The sequence below is a fragment of the Zosterops lateralis genome (genome assembly GCF_965231275.1).
Source record: "Zosterops lateralis genome assembly, chromosome: 16".
Classification (NCBI taxonomy): Eukaryota; Metazoa; Chordata; class Aves; order Passeriformes; family Zosteropidae; genus Zosterops; species Zosterops lateralis.
This window is the reverse complement of record NC_139776.1, coordinates 8,942,628-8,961,977: the sequence shown is the minus strand read 5'-3', so window position 1 is coordinate 8,961,977 and position 19,350 is coordinate 8,942,628. Positions and strand designations below refer to the sequence as shown.

Here is a 19,350-nt window from a genome sequence, read left to right as displayed (position 1 = left end):
AGAGCGAAAAAACCCAGAATTTACTCCCAGAAGAAAATAAAACTGGTTTATGTTTAGTGTGGTATTTCAGCATTTCCCACGTTCCAGAATTTAGTTCTGAAAGTCTTCAGGATGTGTTGAGTCATTTATAACAGATTTAAACCCTTTGCTGTAAAGTCTTCTGAGAAAAACAGCACACTTGTTTTTCTCAGTTACCTTTTGTAGTCTCTGAATTAAGAACGTCCCACAAATTTATGGTCCACAGGCTGAGAGATTGTTCTGAATGATTCTAACCTTGCAAAAATTAGTAGAATGACACTGTAAACTACTTTGTATTAGAAACATTTAACACTTAGGACAGAAGTGACCTCTAATTGTTTCTTTCTTGGCTCTGCCCCAACCTCACAATTACTTCAGTTACTTTATGACACTTAAAACTCTTCCAAGTTTATTTATTTGAAGACACAGTTACCAAAATAGCGATCTGTGAAATAAAACCAACTAGAAATATAAATAACCCTATTTGCAAAACCTGCTATTTCTCCATCCCTAACCCCACTCTCTTCTACCCAATCATGGATCTCTTCCTTCCCCTCAGCCGAACCTCATCCAGCTTTTTGATCACAGGACCAGATTTTTTAGATGCGGCTGCATAGCTCTTCAGCAGAGCTTGGAACATCGATTCAGTATCTGGATGAGTGCTAATGAAGGCTTTTTCCAGAACATACAAATCAACTCCTTTATCCTCTGGAAGGCCCGAAATAAAACTGAGTCCAAAGTCTATCAGCACCAAGTCCAGCTTCTCCATGGGCGGCCGCAGGAGGAGATTGGCAGTTGTGAGATCCCCATGGATAATATCCTCATCGTGCATCCTTGCTAGCAGCTCACCCATCTTCTCTGCCAAATTATGGAGGCCACTGGTATCATTTCCACTCTTTTGTACAGAATAAATATGATCCTGAACAGTAATTGAGTCTACAATATCTTCAAGAAAGATGGAGTTGGTGACATAATCCACGAAGTAGACCACTGGAGCTGGAATCCCTGTTTAAAAGAACAAATCAAATGCCAGCAGTTAATTTACATGATTCCCAGCTTTATTTTAACAAAAAATACAACTGATAAAAGCCTTAGGCAGAAATGCCAGTTGAGATCAATCCCAGCTACTGATGATCCACCCCTTGGAATGGCCCGGCCAACACTCACTCCTGTGGCATCTGCACTGCCCTGCAGTGTTACAACGACCTGGCAGCTCAAACCTTTTGACAGCCCAGCCCCTCCTGGGGCGAGCCTCCCCGATAAAACACACTCTGGGACACACCGAGGGCAGGATGAGTTTCAGGGCCACTCGGAAAGAGCAGAGCTAAGAAGAAGCCCCCGCACCCTTCAGGATGGCGCAGGAAGGCGCCGGGTGCCTGAGATCTGCTCTGAGCGACGCGAAGCGTCGGGATGATGGGGCTCACACTACCCTAGGGTGTCTCTGTGTGCCCTGCCGGGGCTGCCCCGCTCACCCCGCTCCGGTATCTGTCTGTCTGTCTGTTTGTCTGTCTATCTGTCTGTCTGTCCGTCCTGCCAGGCACCCCGGCCCGGCCCGGCCGCCCCCGTGCCCACCTGCCCGCCGGCACCGCAGCAGCGACCGCGCCTCCTGGGCCATGCGCCGCCGGCTGAGCCGCTCCTCCAGCGCCGGGTGCCGGTAGCGCTTGGGGACGCGGAGCTTGGCCACGGCGGCCCGCCCGAGGAAGAGCCCGCGGTACACGTGCGCCTCGGCGCCCTGCTGCACCAGCCGCAGCCCCGGCAGCGCCGGCGGCGCCGGCGGCTCCTCTGCCACCGCGGCGGCGCCCGCCGCGCCCTCCGAACCGTCCACGGCGGGGCCCGCGGCCCCCAGCTCGCCCACGGCGGCGCCCACGGGCCCCACATCGCCCATCGCCGGCCCCACATCGCCCATCGCAGGGCCCGCGGGCCCCGCCATCACCGACCGCGCACCGCCCGCCTCCGCCTGGGCCGCCGCCATCGCTGGGACCCACACGGCGCATGCGTGGGGCGCCTGTTCGGCAACGCTCGGTAATCTCCGGCCATCCTCGGCCAGGCTCGGTTGGCGGTGGCGGAAAGGCCCGAAGTGCCGAAGCCCCGCCCGGCCTCACCGGTCTCTGCCCTCGCTGTCCCGCGGCCTGCCCCGCGCTGCTCCCGGGGCTGCTCCTTCCGAACCCTACCGGTGCTTCCCCCGGTAAATCCTGCTGCCCTCTGCTTGCCTCTGCCGTGGCGGGGGATACTGGCTGACTGCAGCGTGGTGGGGCTTGTTCCCGAGCATTCCCGAGCCGCCGTGTGCTCCCCTGGTTTTGCCGGTGCAAGAGCGAGACCTGCGGCTGCCCCAGGGCCTGTGAGGGCTGCACGTCCTCCCGAGGTGGCAGGTGGCAGCTCGTGGTTCTCCCGAGGTTTTCAGCCGTGGAACCCCCTTCCAGGGCATCATCCCTGGGGCACCACTGCCACAGCATCACCCCCAGCACTGGAGCATCACCATGGGGACTCCATCTCTGGGACATCACCACAGGATGGGACATCACCGGCTCCTGTTCTTTCAGGTGCCAAAAGCCTCTGCTGGAGCCTGTGCAGACCCACTGTAGGTGCCCAGCTGGTGAAGGAGAAGGGAAGGAGAAGGGATTTGCCCATATTCTGCAGGGGGTCAGCAGCCTGTACAGGGTATGATGGACAAAGACTCTCTAACACTTTAAAGTTAGAAAGTGTCTGTTTATTACGACGCCGGGCAGCGTGCGGGATAGCTCCCAAATACACACGCGCCCTTTACAGATGATCACAGGGTCTTTTATGTACAGGAGTATTGAATACCCAAAACACAGATGCATATTCATAACTCTGGTACATCCCATTCCCCGCTTCGTATGGTAATTAGCCCAAAAAGCCATCAAACATGCGTAGTTTGTTCTTTGAAATGGGTCGGTGGTCTTTTTTTATAGGGTGGGGTCCCAAAATGATGAAGATGGGTCTTCCTCTCTTGACTTTTTAACCTTTAGTGTTAGTGACAGCTAAATCCTGTTTTTTCCAGGACTGTTTGATTTATGATTGTATTGTATTCATGGGGTCTATTGATTATTCAGGATGCAAAAGCCTAGTTTGATAGCTTCCCTGATTTATCAGCTCCTTCTAAGATTTATCAGTTCCTTCAGTCTGGCTTCTGTTAGCAAAAGGGAAGTCTTAGCTACATTAACTCAGCACTATCTATTTTGACTAAAGTCTTTAATTCTTCTAAATCAATGCTTCAAGGGCATGGTGTGACCTCAGCCCCCCATACTGGGCACCACTAGAACTTCTGCCTCAGGCCTGCCATGGGCCACTCACACCCTGACTGAGGTGACTCCCCCTTCCTCGAGCAGCCAAATCCCACATTGCCGTCTTATCGAGAGACCTCATTATCCTCATAAATCTCATTGGAGCAATATTTGGGTTTTCATGGCACCCTGAAAACCCACTGCCCTACTGAGTGATCCGCACATGCTGCAAATATGTTCCTCAGAAGATACAAGAGAATTCATCCCAGTCCGTGTAAATATGTTTTCAATTGTTGCTTTTGGAGGTGTCACAAGTCCATTTTGTCTTTGTTTTCTCATCCACTGCATTTGTTTCCTTTTCAGAATATTTATATTTTATTACTACATTCCACACAGCTTACATGTCATTGCACGGTGGGATCACGCCTGGCAAATATTTATCTTGCTTCAGTGACAACTTTTAAATAACCTTCCCAAGTTTTCAATGATACAGGTAATCCATCCTGCAATTCTGCACTCCCCTGGCAGCCTCCTGCAGCTGCTCTCACTGTGGCAGGGCTGCAGGAGCCCAACTGCTTGCCCAGGGAATGAGGTGAATTCCTGGTCTCTGTGGCTGGAATTTGCAAATGCCTCAAGCACTCAAATAAAGCAAAAAGTTTTCCCCATGTTGTGAACAGCTTTTATCAGAGGATCTGTGCACAGATCCCCCACAGACACACATATACAACCTATAAGCAAGTGCGCACACATAGCCTTTGGTTCATTATTTTGGCAAACATGATGGTTTTCTCTCATGCTGGCCAAAAACCTCCTCCAGAGCTTTCAAAATACGAAAGAAAATATTTTTGCTTTATTTTCCCCTTTATTTTATTTATTTAAATTCTATCTTCCCTGTGATTTCACTTATTCTTTTCTCTTTTAATGCAATAAACAGTTGACATAGCCCTTGGAAACTAACTAGAGCCATTTACAATATTTATGGTATCACCCGGTATTTTTATTGGAATATTGAATCACCCCAGAGAACTGCACTGAAGCCACAGACTGGTAAATGGTTTCATTATGTAACTTTGTGCTCCTGGTGACAAGCATTTACAAACTCTCCTTTCACAAACACTGCAATTAAGTTAAAAATTGCAGCTCAGCAAACCAAGGTAATGGGAACCAAGGCGGGTCTGATGGGCCCATCCCTGCTGTCCTACAGACCCCTTGGCATCAGGCAGGGTGCAGCCCTGGAAGCAGCTCTCCCATCTCTCCCCAGCTTATTTAGGGATGGAGGCTGCCATCCTCAGAGCTGTACAGATGGGAAAAGGGATGAATTTGAGTTGTTGCAAGGTGCCATGCTGGAGGCATCCCTAAAATGTGCAAGGAAACACGATTCCTGGTGGGACCAACACTGCTGACCAGCATTGCCAGGGAATCCCCCTGGGTTAGGATGTCATAACAGAAAACACATGCAGCCTGGCATCAGGAGGAGAAATCTCTCTGGGATGCAAATGAATGTGCAATAAATGCAGGTTCCTGGTGAGCTGGCTCCATCCTGACCAGCTGTGACACTTCTGCCTGCTCAGAGACCATCACTTCCATCAATAACTGAATTGAGTTTGGTCATTTTGGTCACCCAAGCCCATTCCTAAGGGTCAATCATAACAGAAGAAAACATGCTTGGGGGTGTGATGAGGATTCCTGAACACCATGTCTTCCTTTTTCCAGGACAAGCTTCTTTCTCCTCTTGTATTTGTATTTCAATCTGTGATTTTAAAGCCTCTTTCAGCTGCTCCAGCTCAGAGGCAGAGGGTAACATTTGCAGTAACCACGGGCGGGTTGTGTTACCAAGCACAGGCTGCCGTTCCCAAGGCGGAGCTCTCCAGGAGCACATTCCTGCAGCTCAGCCCTGGGGATGTGCTGCTGTCCGGCTGCCAGGCAGGAACGCGCCCGCAAGCCCGGGAGCGAGATAAGGATCGATGGGAAATGGCACTGCCAAGTCACACCGACTGGAGAGGAGGAGGAAAAAGGCATCACAGGAGGGAGCAAGGACAGGAAGGTGCCTGCAGGCATGAAGCACTGGTGGATCCAATCCCCCAGACCTTCTCACCTGGAGTTTAGGGACAAAGGTGCTGCTTTCAGCAGGCCCAGAACACCCACTGGCTACGAAAGTTGTGATAAGAAAGCTGTACTTTAAGGACTCCAAAGAAAGAAATTTTTTTCCTAAATTTTCCCTGCTGTGCATCATAGCAGGTTTTCACCCTTTTTTTCCAGAGGACAATAACCCACAGCCCCCACAGTGTGGATGTGACAGCTGCCTTTCTGTACATACTGATGTCACCTTTTCAGCCGCCTTTGGTAAACACACCATAAAGCTCTTCCTGTGCTCTCCAAGACCTGTCCTGGAGCTCGTGTGGTTATAACACACTAAATATTAAAATTCAATATAAGTTTCCAATGAAATATTACCTGCAGTCACATGCCAGCTTGCACAGAGCAGGTTCGTGGTCCTCTGCACTTACCGTGCAATGGCAGTGCCTGCTGCAGGGCTCTGGGGAGGCTGTGCATGTCTTCCCACCTGTGGCACCACATCTTCCTCACTGGGTCACAGCAAACTCCTGAACATCTCGTGTACTTCAGCACAGCACAGCACAACCCGTCCAGCAGCTGCCATTCACACAAACGGCACCAAGGGGCAATGTTTGCACATTGTGTTAGAGAGTTCTGAAAGCAGTTCGAGGTGTGTCATGCTTTGTAAAATCCTTGTCTAAAAAACTGGGCTTTGGGACACGTGAAATTAGCCTCAGAAAATAATCTTGCATCCAAGTGCAAGTCCCAGTGTCTTTTAGCAGGGCAGCAGGAAGGCTCCTGTTCCACTCAGCAGAAAAAATAATAATAATTGCAAAGGAAATTGAGTACTGAACGTTTTGTCTGATGGAGCACTGTGTCAGGGGAAGGAGATAAGCTTGAGAGACTGATTCTTTCTGTCCCACAGCCGTGAAAGAGGGCAAACCCAGACACAGAATCACAGAATGGTAGACTCAAACTATATACTGAGATGGAGGGGGGCCACGAGGGTCATTGAGTCCAACTCCTGGCCCTGCACAGGACACCCCAACAATCCATCAGGTGCCTGGGAGCTTCGTCCAAACGCTTTTTGAACTCAGCCAGGCTTGGTGTTGTGATCACTGCCCTAAGGGGAGCCTGTTCAGTGCCTAACCACTCTGTGTGAAAAACCTTTTCCTGATCTCCAACCTAAACCTCCCCTGCTGTTCTTTTTGTTTTCAGCTTTCAATTGGCCACCCCTTTCCTAGCAGGTTTCTGTGGCTTTCCAGCCGAGCTACCAAAAAACATTAACAAACTGTCAAGCTCTTGTGGACTTTCTGGAGGCTTTCCCGTCTAAAGGAGTGAAGCTCTGCACAGGAGCAGCTCTGCAGGCAGTGAAGGGATCTCTGTTCCTCAAGTGACACAGACTGGGGGGACAGAGCTGACAGCCCAGCCACCAGACCCGCATCCTTGTTTCTGGACCAACTCTCCACGTCCCCAGTGTGTCCCGGGCCACCCCGCAGATGCAGCCGCGGTCCCGCCGGGCTCCCCCCTGGGCTCACCCATCCCCGGGATCCGGCTCCGCATCGCTCCCGGGGCGTGCAGCGCCCCCCGCCCGGGCCCCCCGCCCCCGAGAGGGGCGGGCAGGGCGACTACAAGCCCCAGGCTGCCCGGCCGAGGGCAGGGCGGCAGCGACGTGGCGCGGCCCCGCTCCGGCCGGCGGACCCCGCTCCGCCCCGCTCCGCCCGCCGCGCTCCGCTCCGCGCCCGGCGCGCTGGGCCCCGCCATGGGTGAGTGCGGGACGGGCGGGGGGCGCGGGGTGCCGGCCCCTCCGGCCGCGCTGGGACGGGCACCTCCTGCCCCGGGGAGAAGTTTCTAAAACAACGAAAACAAAAAAAAGAAAGTTTGCGACTTTTCCTAAAGGCTGGAGGTGCATCCCCCGCCCCTTCCTTTCTTTCCGTTCTTTTTTTAGCGGCCCCAGCGGCGCGTACAGCGAGCATAAGAGGCGAGGAATTTCCTGTGGCTCCGGGCCGGGGCTGTGCCGGGGCTGTCCCGGGGAGGGGAGCGGGGTTCGGGACTGTGCAGGGAGCTGGGTTTGCTGTGGGTGGGAATTGCCGGGGGCAGCGGCGCGGCGCCCATTGGCCTTGGCGTTGGTGTGAGCAGAGTCCGGGGTCAGCCCAGCCCGGCTGGACGGCGGGTCACTGCCCTGGCCCCGAGCACGGTGCCCCGGCCCGTTTGCTGTAGGGAGGGAATCGCCTGGCACAGCTCCTCGCTCCACCAAACCTTCTCTCCTCGTGTGGACACCTGAAGAGTCCTCAAATTCCCCAGCTACGTCAGAATAGACGATACATAAACTGGATTTCAGTCAGAGTTCATAAGCCATGACTGCTTATTAAGTTAACAAGAAATGCAGCAAAACCTGGTGAAATCAGCCATGGTATTTATAGTGGGACTGTCTGTGTAATAGAATTTGTGGCTTGGAGCTAATGGGATGGCCACTTATGCCTTATGTTCTCAGCAGATATTTTTTCTAATTATCTGCATATATACAAGTGCTAAAAGCAGTGCAGATGATCACACAGAGGATGGTTGGAGGGACTGGGATAGCTGGGATGGCATAAGTAGCACAAATGAAACACAGAGGGTTGCAGAATGAATAAAAATAATTGTATTTATATACAGCCATCACTGAGAAATAGCCTTCATTGATAACTGTAATTAAAGGCCAAGTAGAGACACTTCCAATTAAACACAGCTTGTGACAGGAAAAAAGTTCTTTGGCAGGGTGAGAAAAGTTTCCACAGTCTGGTGGTTGTGCCCACATTTTTTCCACTACAGTCTCCCAAAATTGTGAGTATTTTTAATTAAACAAGAGAATGCAGATAGTATTATATGCTGCAAAACAGCACAAACCCCAAAACGAATGCACTTTACCTGTGCTTCAAAAGTGTAATTAGAGGGGAGGTCGCTGTCACTTCTGTTCCCAGAGGTTCCCACATCAGGGCTGGCTCTTGCCCCAGTGCAATCCCTGCTGGTGTAACGTGGCTCATGGTTCACACATGGTCGCCTTTTTATCCACTCCCCGTGATGGGAAGTGTGTGCTGCCAGCACCTTGGCTTTGTAGGGTTGTTTGGTTGCTTTTGCTGCTGTTTTTGTCTTGTTTTAGCTAAGCTTAGATGCTTAGGGACTGGCACACTTAACCCTGTGGGAAGGGCAAGGTCAAAGAGTCACTTCATGTATTTGAGGTTGGCAACAGTAAACTTTTCAGCTCGCAATGATGTTTGTCCTGTGGGCCTGGACCAGGCTGAGGAGACTGTGATTGACTTGGAGATCCTGGGAGCTATGGGCTGCAGAAGGAGAGATGAAGAAATCAGGGCCACCCCACAAAGTCAGGCCGAGAGTACAAGATTAACTAAAGGAGAAAATAAAGGAAAAATAAAGTTTAGTGAGCAGGGCTTGTAATGACAAGATAGGGAGTGAGAATGCAAAACCTGCAGGGAGAGCTGGTGGCACCACATGCACTGAAATGTGAAAATGGTAATGCAGAACAGTTCAGAACTAGAAAGCAGAAGTTGCATTTCCTGCCCGGAACAAATTTTGCAGCTACAATCAAGAGATACCACAGAGGTTCTCACCATACAACTCCAGGCACGACAAATCACTGTCTTGCACTTAAAAACAAGCCTTAATGCTGTTTAAAAGTGCTGATTTCAAAGTTCTGCACCCCAAATGAGTACCCCTGCAGTTAGTAGAAGTCTGATGGGTTGTGTGACTGTCTGCAAGTGCCTCTATACTCATGACCAAGTGACCTATGGGGGAATTCCACACCATGACTTTGTAGATGGAAAACTGTGGGTGTCCTAGGAGAGCTTTTTCCAGCCTGTGCATGCTGATAGCTTGTCTTATAGCATCAGAAAAATGAACTAGCACTGCTTTCTTGTTTTCCAGGTCGTGCACCACTGGTCCTCCTCTTATCTGCAACAGTGTCTCTCCTGGGCGGGCTGATATTTGGCTACGAGCTGGGGATAATCTCTGGGGCGCTGCTGCAGCTGCAGACAGACTTTCAGCTCAGCTGCTTCGAGCAAGAAGTCGTGGTGAGCGCCGTCCTCATCGGAGCCCTCCTGGCCTCCCTGGCCGGGGGGATCCTCATTGACCGCCACGGCCGCAGGAGAGCAATCCTGGTCAGCAACGTGGTGCTCTTGGTGGGCAGCCTGCTCCTCACACTGGCCAGGTCATTCACCGTGCTGGTCATCGGGCGTGTGACCGTGGGCTTTGCCATCTCTGTCTCATCCATGGCCTGCTGCATCTATGTCTCAGAAATGGTGGCTGCTCACCAGCGAGGGCTGCTGGTGTCTCTCTACGAAGCAGGAATCACTGTGGGCATCCTGCTGTCCTATGCACTGAATTATGTCTTTGCGGACGTGGAGGAGGGCTGGAGGTACATGTTTGGACTGGCCATTGCCCCAACGGCCATGCAGTTCCTCAGCATCCTCTTTCTCCCAGTGAACCCTGTTAAATTCAGCTCATGGGACTCAGACTGCCAGAAGGGCCTCATCCCACTGCAGGACACAGAAGACAGAGCAGCAGCAAAGCGGGAGCCCTATCAGGAGAGGCATTATTCCTTTCTTGATCTTTTCAGGACCAGAGACAACATGAGAAGGCGGACTCTGGTGGGGCTGGGACTGGTGCTCTTCCAGCAGTTCACCGGGCAGCCCAATGTGCTGGGCTATGCCTCCAAAATCTTCCACTCGGTGGGGTTCCAGAGCAACTCCTCAGCCATCCTGGCCTCAGTTGGGCTGGGAGCAATAAAGGTGGTGGCCACGCTGGTGGCCATGGCCTTGGCAGACAGGGCAGGCAGGAGAGTGCTGCTCATGGCTGGCTGTGTGGTGATGGCCATCTCTGTCACCACCATCGGCCTCACCAGCCGCATGGCCCCGCTGGCCATGGCCAGGGACTGCAAAGCAGCCACGGGCCCCAATGCATCCCACAGCCTCAGCCAGCACCCTCTGGCACCTGTGCCCCCCCAGTCTGCTGTGTCACCCATCCCTCCAGTGTCAGATGCTGTCAAAAGTCAGGCAGGCCCCAGTTTTGCTGCCACAACGAGCCTTACTAAAGTCTTTGCCAGCACTCAAAGCAAAGAGGTTGTTCCTAATTCTTCCCTCACTCAGAAAAGGGACTTGGTAGGTCAGTCCAAGAAAGAAGCACTGGAAAGCACAGGCCCTCCTCTCAGTGCTGCTCCCTGGGCACAACATACGGTCTTAAATTGGATTACACTGCTGAGCATGATGGCTTTTGTGAGTGCCTTCTCAATTGGATTTGGGCCAAGTAAGTGTGGTGTTTATCCTTGCACTAACCCAGAGACTAAAACTAGGGCTGGTCTGCAAGCTGCCTGCTTGAACCATTCCTTATGTGTCTACTGTGCCGAGCAGCTCAGTGTCTGGGAACTGGAAATATGTCCCATTCTGAATCATTTTCTAGCACTCTGTCAGCTACAGCACTAGAGTAACTTTCTCTTCAATGCTATTCACTACTCTTGTAAAGCTGTTTTTTTTTCTCTTAAGTTTTTTCTGTGAAGGAAAATCAGAGTATCCTACAAACCCCACAAGCACTACATAAACTTCCTGTCACCCTGGTGAGGAGGAAAATACAGGGCTGAGGGGCTTCTGCTGTGTGATTATAAAAGTCAGTGCAGAACTGGAAGTTGAAGCTCTTTTGAAGTTTTTCAATATCAATTGGATTTTTTTAATTCTATTTATTATTATTTATTTTTCATCAGATGAGATTAAAGATTAGGTCTTGCTTCCATGTATGTTCTACAGTTTTCTGGCATTTAAATGCCTTGATGGGAGAAAACAGCATTTAACTCAAGAAAAGAATGTTAAGTGAGCAAGTCTCCAGCCACCCTGAAAATTATTTCAAGCAAAATAACTCCAGGATAGGAGAGACCTAAAGATATCTATTGCTTTAACTCTGATTTTAGCCCAAATGCAATGTTGTCTCCCTAATTCCACCCTTTTCTCATTTCTTTACAAAGAGCATGACCTGACAGCAGGCCTGTCAGATCTCTTCATCTCCTGCGAAATGGAATGATCAGCTACCCTGCTTTCTTCTTTACTCCCTGGGCCTGTTTATTGCTCTTTCATTCCTCCATGAAGCGTTGAACACAGGAGGTTTGAAGTGTTCTGCTGTGATCTGTCTCTGAGATAGATGAATGTTTGACACCACCAGCAGCGGGTGCTGGGTGAAGGCAGAGTTTAAACCCCCTGCTGAAATCCCCCTTGCCCATTTCCCAAACAAATTGCTTAACTCCACACTGTCTTTGTGATCTCTCTAATCTGTGCAGTGACCTGGCTGGTCCTGAGTGAGATTTACCCTGCTGGGATAAGAGGAAGAGCCTTTGCCTTCTGTAACAGCTTTAACTGGGCTGCTAATTTACTGATCAGCCTCTCCTTCCTGGACCTTATTGGTAAGTAACTCCTTCCCCTCCCTCCACCTCCCACACCTGGTCAAGGAAGGTGGCCACCATGAGCCATTTGGAGATTTAGTGGCATTTTGAACCCTGAGGACTTGAGGCTGGGATAGGTGTGACCCTGTTGCTCCTGAGAGCAGGAAAGCCAGGCACCAGCAGCTCTGCTCAGAGCCTCTCTGTCACTCGTTTATAAAATCACCCATTGCCCACTGGGCTGCACTGTAGCACCACAGTATCAGCAAACACAGAGTCTGCAGTTTCTATAGCTTTCAGCGCTCCTCAGCAGGCACTGCTGGCCCTGGAGCTCAGCTGCCTTCCTCCCCCTGGTGCTGGCAAAGCCTGGCATGCACCAGCCTTTCCCTTTGCCAATTCCCAGTCCAGGCCTTGCAGATTTTCCCAGGAGTTTCCCAGCCCTCTTGAAGGCTTTACAAAATAAGGTGCCCCGGTCAGGCACCAATGATTGTCTCACAGTAAGGAACCAGTTTCCTTTGTACCCCACGATGTGACCCACCCCCTACTTTCACACACTTAAATCTCTGCAGATGCCATTGGATTCTCTTGGATGTTTCTTCTCTATGGGCTGATGGGAGTGATGGCTGTTATATTCATTTACCTTTTTGTGCCTGAAACAAAAGGACAGTCCCTGGAGGAGATAGACCAGCAGTTCTCCAGGAAACGGTAGGTGTGCTGTTGTCCCAGCAGGAGTGCTGGCTTTGGGTGCGCCCCACTGCCAGCCTCTGAGCCCTGTGGCACTGGGCTGATGTGGAGTCTGTCCAGTGCTACAGAGAACACAAAAAAATCTCAAGTTTGAGGCAGGGCTGTGGGACAGGGTGGGAGAACTGCAGCAGCTTCATCAGCAGGTCACTGCCCTGAGCCTTGGAACTGTGCTGCTGGAGGGCAGTAGTGACACTCAGGAAAAATGGGCTAAAAATTAGGCCTTGTGGTCAAGGAGAGGAGACCAGGACCACAACATGGGACAGGAAGGTCAGGACTGGGAGGAGGCAGGAGAGGGTGATAGTCCTGTCTTTTCACCTTAGAGTAATCCCAGACTGATCCTTCTCCTCTGAGGCAGGGACTCCTGGAGCATGGGCTCCCAACCTGGTAATTTTCACACAAAGCTTCCCCTAAAGTAATGGGCCAGGGAAGATCAAAATGTGGTTTTGCCATCCTGATTGTGATGGAGATGGCAGGGCAGGCACTGCTGGAGCAGAAGAGACTGTGCTGCCTCACTGCCGATGCCAAGGGGCAGAGCACACACCCCTCGGGAGTCAGTGCTGTGAGCCCCTGCCTGGCTCCCTGGCGCTGCAGCCGCCGCTCCTGACCCTCATCACTCCCAGCAGGGTGTGGGAAGGAAATGTGTTCAAGCAGAGGCGGGGAAGAGGAGCGGGCTGGACACACGCACAGTACCAGAGAGTGGAGCACGCCGGCAGCACATGAAACCAGCGACCTGCCCGCGGCAGCATCGTGTGTGAGGAGTCCCACCGGCAGGGGAGCAGCCTGAGCCATTCTGGGGACACTTCTGGGGCCTTTAACTGGGGACCTCTGGGCAGTGACACTTCTCCCTGCACTGCCTTAGATCTGGGAACACGCCAACAGCATGTCCTTTGGGTCTTTGGAGAATCACTCTTCACAGGAAGGGAATATATCCTTCCTTTGACATATTTTAATTTTTCCATCATTTTTGTCTCCTATCATTTAAGAGATTAATGGTTTTATACGCAGGAATTAAAGCACGGGTTTTGCTGACAGTTTCTCCATCCTCGAGGCTCGTTTGTGAGCACGGTGTGTTATTTTCCAGGTCTCGGGAACACCGGGATGGGGCCGGGGAGGGCGCACGGCACCGGACCTGCCACCAGTGGGCGGCCGGCACCGCCCGTTTGTTAGACCCCACAATCCCCAAAATCCGAGCCCTCTGCACCCCTCGGAGCCCCTTCCCTGCTGGGGCCGGGCAGGAGGGATGGATTTGCCGGTGGGAATTGGGGGTACCCCGCGGGGGGTGAGCAGCTGCCGGGGCTGTGCTGGGGACAAGGCACGGGCAGAGGATGGGGACGCTGGGGTGTCGCAGGGACCCGGGTCAGGGGCAGCGAGAGGGGCTGGTTGTGCTGGGAGGGCACCCGAATTGTCCCCTGGGGCCAGCAGACAGGGCCAGGGACAGTGCCGGGTGCTGGGGTGACGGGGCAGAAAGCTGTGAGACAGCTCGTGGTAAGGGGGAGTCAATGAGCCCAGGGCAAAGGGCTGCTGTTCCCACTTTACACAAAAAATCCCACACTGCACCTTCCAAACCCAGCAGCTTCAGCCCCCCAGGAGGAGGAATCTGCGAGAGGTGCCCAGCTTGTCACACACTGCACAGGGTTCGGTGTCTGTGCTTGCACAGCCTGCACGGCCACCAGGCAGAGAGGAGGTGTGGGACAGCCCCAGGGCTGCAGGGCAAGGTCCCAGCTCTGCTCCTGCAGCCCTTGCCATGAGGGGTGTGTGTTCCCGGGAAGGGACACAGCTCTGGAGCTGCCAGCTGCTGTCACAGGGCCTGGGCAGGTGGCACTGTGGCATGGAAAAGCTGAGAAGGGATGTTCAGATGAAAAGCTGAAGGAAGGTCAGTGGGTGTAGAAATTCAGACTGGCACTCGGGTGAGGAGGAGGTGGCCTGTATCCAGGGCAGAGCAGCAGGGAAATAAAGGAAGCAGCTACAGTAGATAAGGTGAATTTGCCGTGTATGGTACCCCCAGACTCACAGGAACATTATTAAGCAACCAAAGACAAAACTTAGATGTGCTTCTGTCACTGCACCAGAAGCTTAAAAAATAAGATAATGCCAGGCTTTCCAATCCTGAATAACAACCCCAAAACCATTACAGATTTCTTGAGATAGGAAATCACAGATTCCAGTTAAAAAAAAAAAAAAAAGGTAGAACCAGTACTGTGCTACTGAGCCCTGATAAGGATAAAGGTAATGAACAGCAAATATAAAATGAGATTAGAGAAGTTAGTCAGCTCAGTGATCCATCAGGAAGGAATAAAAAGTGGGTTTGGGTACAATAAAGGGTCTCCAGGACCAAGCAGTGCTGGAAGTGCAAGGAGAGCTGCTGCTCTGGGTTTGGTGGGGAGCCATGCACAGGACCTGCTTCACAAGGTGTTTGTGGGAGAGCTGGTCTCTGCTAGTGACCACAAAACAACCTTTAATGCTGTAGTGGGAGAGTGCACACCAAATAAATCCAGCCTGGGGCTCTACAATTTCAAGAAAGGGAACTATGAAAAAATAAGGTGATTAGTCAATAACAACAAACTGAAAAGGAGCAGGCAGAAAGCAAGGAGCCTGCGAGCGGTCTGGAGGTGATTAAAAAATGCTCTATTAAAGCCTAAGCAAAACATGTGCCACAACTCAAAAAGAACTAAGAGGTCCTAAAAAATACCCTCCCTGACTCACTGCTAAGGTTAAGGAGGTATGACAGGGAGAAAGTCAGTGTTTTAAAAGTGAAAAGGTTTCCCACATGAGGAGAAAAGGAAAAGCCATAAAGCGCAGCAAGTAAAGAGTAGACAGCAAAGAGAGCTAAAAAAGAGCATCAAGATTTTGCAAGTGTCTTCTAAAAATGTTTATTTAACTATATCAAAAGGAAGAAACTGGCTGGGGAGCCATTGCTCAACACAACGATGCAACAGGGTGCCAGGGAGGATAAGATATGATGAGACAGCTTGGGCACAGCTGAGGGTTGGTCTCCACTGCTGCAGATATTTGGGAGAACCTCACACCCAGTAGATTAGAGGAACTGGACCAGTGCAACTTCCAAATGGCTGCTGTACCAGAGGGGTGGCAGGTGCAGCTCCCAGCTACAAACCAAGCTCTGGAAGGGGACCCTGGGAGCTGCAGGGGTGAGTGTCATCTCTGTCCTTGCTGGGGTCTGCACCAGCAGCAAACACATGGGCAGCTGGGAAAGAGCCAGCGGATGTGGATGACAAAGAGGGAAAATTTCCCTTGCCAGCATACTGGGACTCTAGGAATATATCAAACACATCAAGTGGATAGGGAGGATCCAACAGACAAAAACAGATGAGAGATTTTGTCAAAATTATTTTTAAAAACCTCTACAGTGCCATGAGATTAAAGCAATGTTTCTTTTATATGCTGAAACCTCTTTAAGGATATTCCTGTCTTGTAGGTAGCAAAGTGCAATGTTTAACGGGCAGTTTTTGAAGGTAAATGAGATTCAGCAACGAGATTGCTCAAGAATCTCTTTGGGTCTGGTTTTATTCAGCACCTTCAGTGTTGGCAAGGGAATGGACAGCAAAATCTCCATGTTTGTGGATGATACTAAACTCTTTTAGTGATGAACACATTTTACCATTGACAAAGGGCTCCATAAACCCCTTACAAATGGGAATGGGCGGGCAAAAAGGGGAGCTGGGTTGGGTGTGCTGGGGAATGCTGCAGGCTGGTGCCAGAGGGCCCTGAAGGCTGGCTGGGGTCAGGGTGGATGGGAGGAGGGCTCGGCTGGGCGAGTTGGCTCCCTCCATCATCATCATCCAACTGGACGAATGTGTCCCCACTCCAAATTTTGACCCATTAACATTGCAACAGGCTGTTTCTCTTCTGCTCTCCCCTGAGGCTGAGACCTCATAAGACTAGAGGATACAGAAATGCTTGAGGCAGTGATAAATCTTCTTTAGTGGGCTTTTATTTCCTTTTCTTTCACAATATTTTCTTTAGTTTCCCAGCCAAATTTTTTCTAAGGAAAGATTTCTGACTTCCTTTGAGCCACAGCTCAACATCTGTCCACATTGGGGGCTGAAGTAATACACTGTTAAGGGGTTTTGATGTCAAGCCCAAAACCCCACCAGGGATTTATGCAGCTCTCCCCTTTCCTCCCTCCTCCTCTTCAAACAGCCTTTCATTTGCTCTCACTAATTGTGCTGTCATGCCTTTCTTTTTCCCCCGGTCGTGCAGACAGCCTTTCATGCGGACAGGTTTGGGTGACAGATGCCTGTGCCATGAGCTGTGCGAGGGGCGGGCTGCGCGCATCGCCGGGCGCTCCGAGCCGCGCTGAAATGATCCAGGCGCGCATCCAGCCCCGGCACGGATTAGCCAGAGGCTTCCCTGCCTCCCCGCGAGGTGCTGCCGGATAATCACCGCCGGCAGGGAGAGCCCCGCCAGGCCCAGCCCACCCACAGACACCACTTGCTACTCGGAGTGGGCAGGAAAAGATCAGCAGAGCATCTCTTGGAAAACTGGAGGGGAAAGGCTTCGGGAGGATTGGGGCTGGGAGCAGGGATGCTGCAAAGCCTGGTGTCCCGGGAAAGGTGGCTGGAGGGGCAGATCTTTGAAAAGCACCAACAAGCCATCCCCCACTCTTAGTGCTGCTCTAATCAAAACCTGAATGATGTGTGCCAAAATGAAAATCTGAACGATGTGAGAAATGAATACAAGTCTTGGCTGGTTCAGACTGATGTCGGGAACCAGCTTGTAGAGAGGTGATGTAAAGTGTCAGTGGCAGCATGTACCATCCCTGAGCCTGCCATGGCCAGCTGTGGAAACGTGATCCAGGTGATAGACTGAAAGCAGAGCAAGGTGTGAGTCCCTCCTGCAAATATTCCCACAACTCAGCAGAGAAATGTGGGATTTGAGTCCATATCCCTTTTGTGCATGTGAAGGCAGCAAGCTCAGGGACTGGATCCTGCTTAGTCTCTGCTCAGGGGGATACAGAGCTGGCTGAAAAAAGCCAGAATCCATGAAACACGATAAGTGGAAAAAATACAAACCAGAAGATGGGCTGTTTAATGCACTACAGATCCAGCAGAACAACCAGAGCCGAACAAAAAACATTCCTCATATAGGAACAAAGATACCCGTTCAACCCAGGGAAAACCTGGAAGGAGATGGGAGTGTTGTGTTTTGTTAGCTTGTGTGTCTCCAGGCACTGCATGGGTCAGACCAAAGCCTAAAATATGGTGGATGCTTCCTCCTTTTATTGCATCTCTCCTCTCTGAAGTGCTGCTGCCAGCACCAGCACCTCCAACTCTCCAGGCTTGGTATATATGGCTTGTGCCTTGTTCCTCCTGCTCCATCTGATCTTCTTCCTTCTGCTCCTGGTCCCAGCTCCCCTATCCCTGAGGTCTACTAATTCAAAAAGCAGAGGGAAGAAGGAGAGTTGTTGTCACTTTTAATGACATCAGTGAAGCAGAGACACAAAGATAAGGTCTCCACCCGGCTGCTGATGGTTTGCACGAGTTGCACTGACAGGTCACCCACCCAGAAGAGCTGCTCTCTGTAGGGAGGGAGACAAGGTATCTTTGGCTGGACTGGAGTGAGACCTCAGGGCTCACCAACACCAAGACCACTGCCCTTCCCCTGGACCTGCCAGGACAAATTCTGTTTCCAGATATGCAGAAATCACATCAGTGTCTTTACTGGGAAGTTTTCCATTTTCCTTCAGGTATTTCTCAGCCACTCTCTCCACTGGGAATCCTCCTCTGCTTGCCACAATGACAAGAGTTGCAAGAAGCCATTGCCACTTGTGGAGCCATTGCCACTCTGCAAAGGGCTGGGGAAAATCATCAGGTTGAGGTGCCACAGTCGCACAGGGACAATCCTGGCACCACACCCATGGCAGTGTCCCATCTCACTCACAGCTCCCAGGGGTCACAGCCATCCTTTTGTTCTCACTCAAACTCACAGCTGAGTGCTGGTGCACGGTGTGACCTCCTGCAGCAACACAAATAAAATGTCAGCACTATGACTATTAATAGTGTTTCTATTCCTGCTGCCATTACGATGGCTTTTGCTACTATTAGTAATAATATTTACATATGCAAAACCACAGATGCAAAACAGATGTTTTGGTTGGGATCTCTGAAAAAAACTTGTCTCTGCCACATATATTTATGACAAAGATGGAGGGTTAACCACACAGAGTGCCATATAGAGAACAAATAGATGGGGGAAAAAAAATGAAATAATTCCTTCCATATTCCTAACAGAAGCCAAAACTTATCCATTCCCTCTCTGCTTCTCTCCTTTCCAGCATTTGAGACTTTTCCAATACCAGGCCAGGGATGGTTTCCATATTTGTTCAGACTTGTCTAGTTTTATTTTCCAGTTCAGCTATTTTTTCAGATGCAGCTTTTCCTGATGGATGGAAAATACAAAAGGAATTGCTCATCTGCTCCCTGCAAGCTTTTTCCTGACCACTGGGAAGCTCAGGCACTATTCCAGCCCTGGACTAAACCTCGCCTTGTGGAGAAAACTTGATCCTTGTTTGCTGAGTTCACACGTCTGGGAATAATTTAAGCTAAGGGGAAAAGTAAAAGTGAGAAGACTACCACTGTCTGTGAGCCCACCTCATTCCCTCCAGCCCTGCCTTGGAGGATGGCTGTGGCCATGGATGAGGAATGATCACATCTCCACAGCTGGCCAATACTGGAAAGCAAAAGAGTGGCAGCTCAGGGCAGGGCGAGAGTTTTGGCACTTTCACCCAGGCTTGCTTCACAGAAACAGAAAATAACAGAGTCTGCCAGCACCAGGGCATCCCCCTCTGCTTTTGGCAGGGGCTGGTGTAGGACTCAGGGACACAGCCAGGAGGACAAGGAAAAGCAGAAGGAC

The 19,350-nt window shown here is 51.1% G+C and overlaps 2 protein-coding genes across 3 annotated transcripts; one reads left to right on the top strand and one right to left on the bottom strand.

The window, feature by feature from the left end:
* Window positions 1–414: 414 nt before the first annotated feature.
* On the bottom strand, window positions 415–1,990 carry TP53RK (TP53 regulating kinase; the record flags this gene model as incomplete). The annotated part of the gene is made up of 2 exons (XM_083873557.1): window positions 415–1,023; window positions 1,591–1,990. 2 exons carry the CDS (start codon window positions 1,988–1,990, stop codon window positions 545–547), a joined length of 879 nt encoding a protein of 292 aa, XP_083729683.1. The 3' UTR covers window positions 415–544.
* A 4,641-nt stretch (window positions 1,991–6,631) lies between these two features.
* Window positions 6,632–13,494, top strand: SLC2A10 (solute carrier family 2 member 10). 2 transcript variants are annotated; one of them, XM_083873348.1, is made up of 5 exons: window positions 6,632–7,084; window positions 9,243–10,619; window positions 11,638–11,760; window positions 12,306–12,441; window positions 13,101–13,494. In XM_083873348.1, the coding sequence occupies exons 1-5, from the start codon at window positions 7,081–7,083 to the stop codon at window positions 13,198–13,200; spliced, it is 1,740 nt and encodes a 579-aa protein (XP_083729474.1). In that variant the 5' UTR covers window positions 6,632–7,080; the 3' UTR covers window positions 13,201–13,494. The 2 variants fall into 2 exon arrangements, with proteins under 2 accessions (XP_083729474.1, XP_083729475.1); XM_083873349.1 differs by having other exon boundaries at window positions 6,636–7,084; window positions 13,104–13,494.
* The last annotated feature ends 5,856 nt before the right edge of the window (window positions 13,495–19,350 follow it).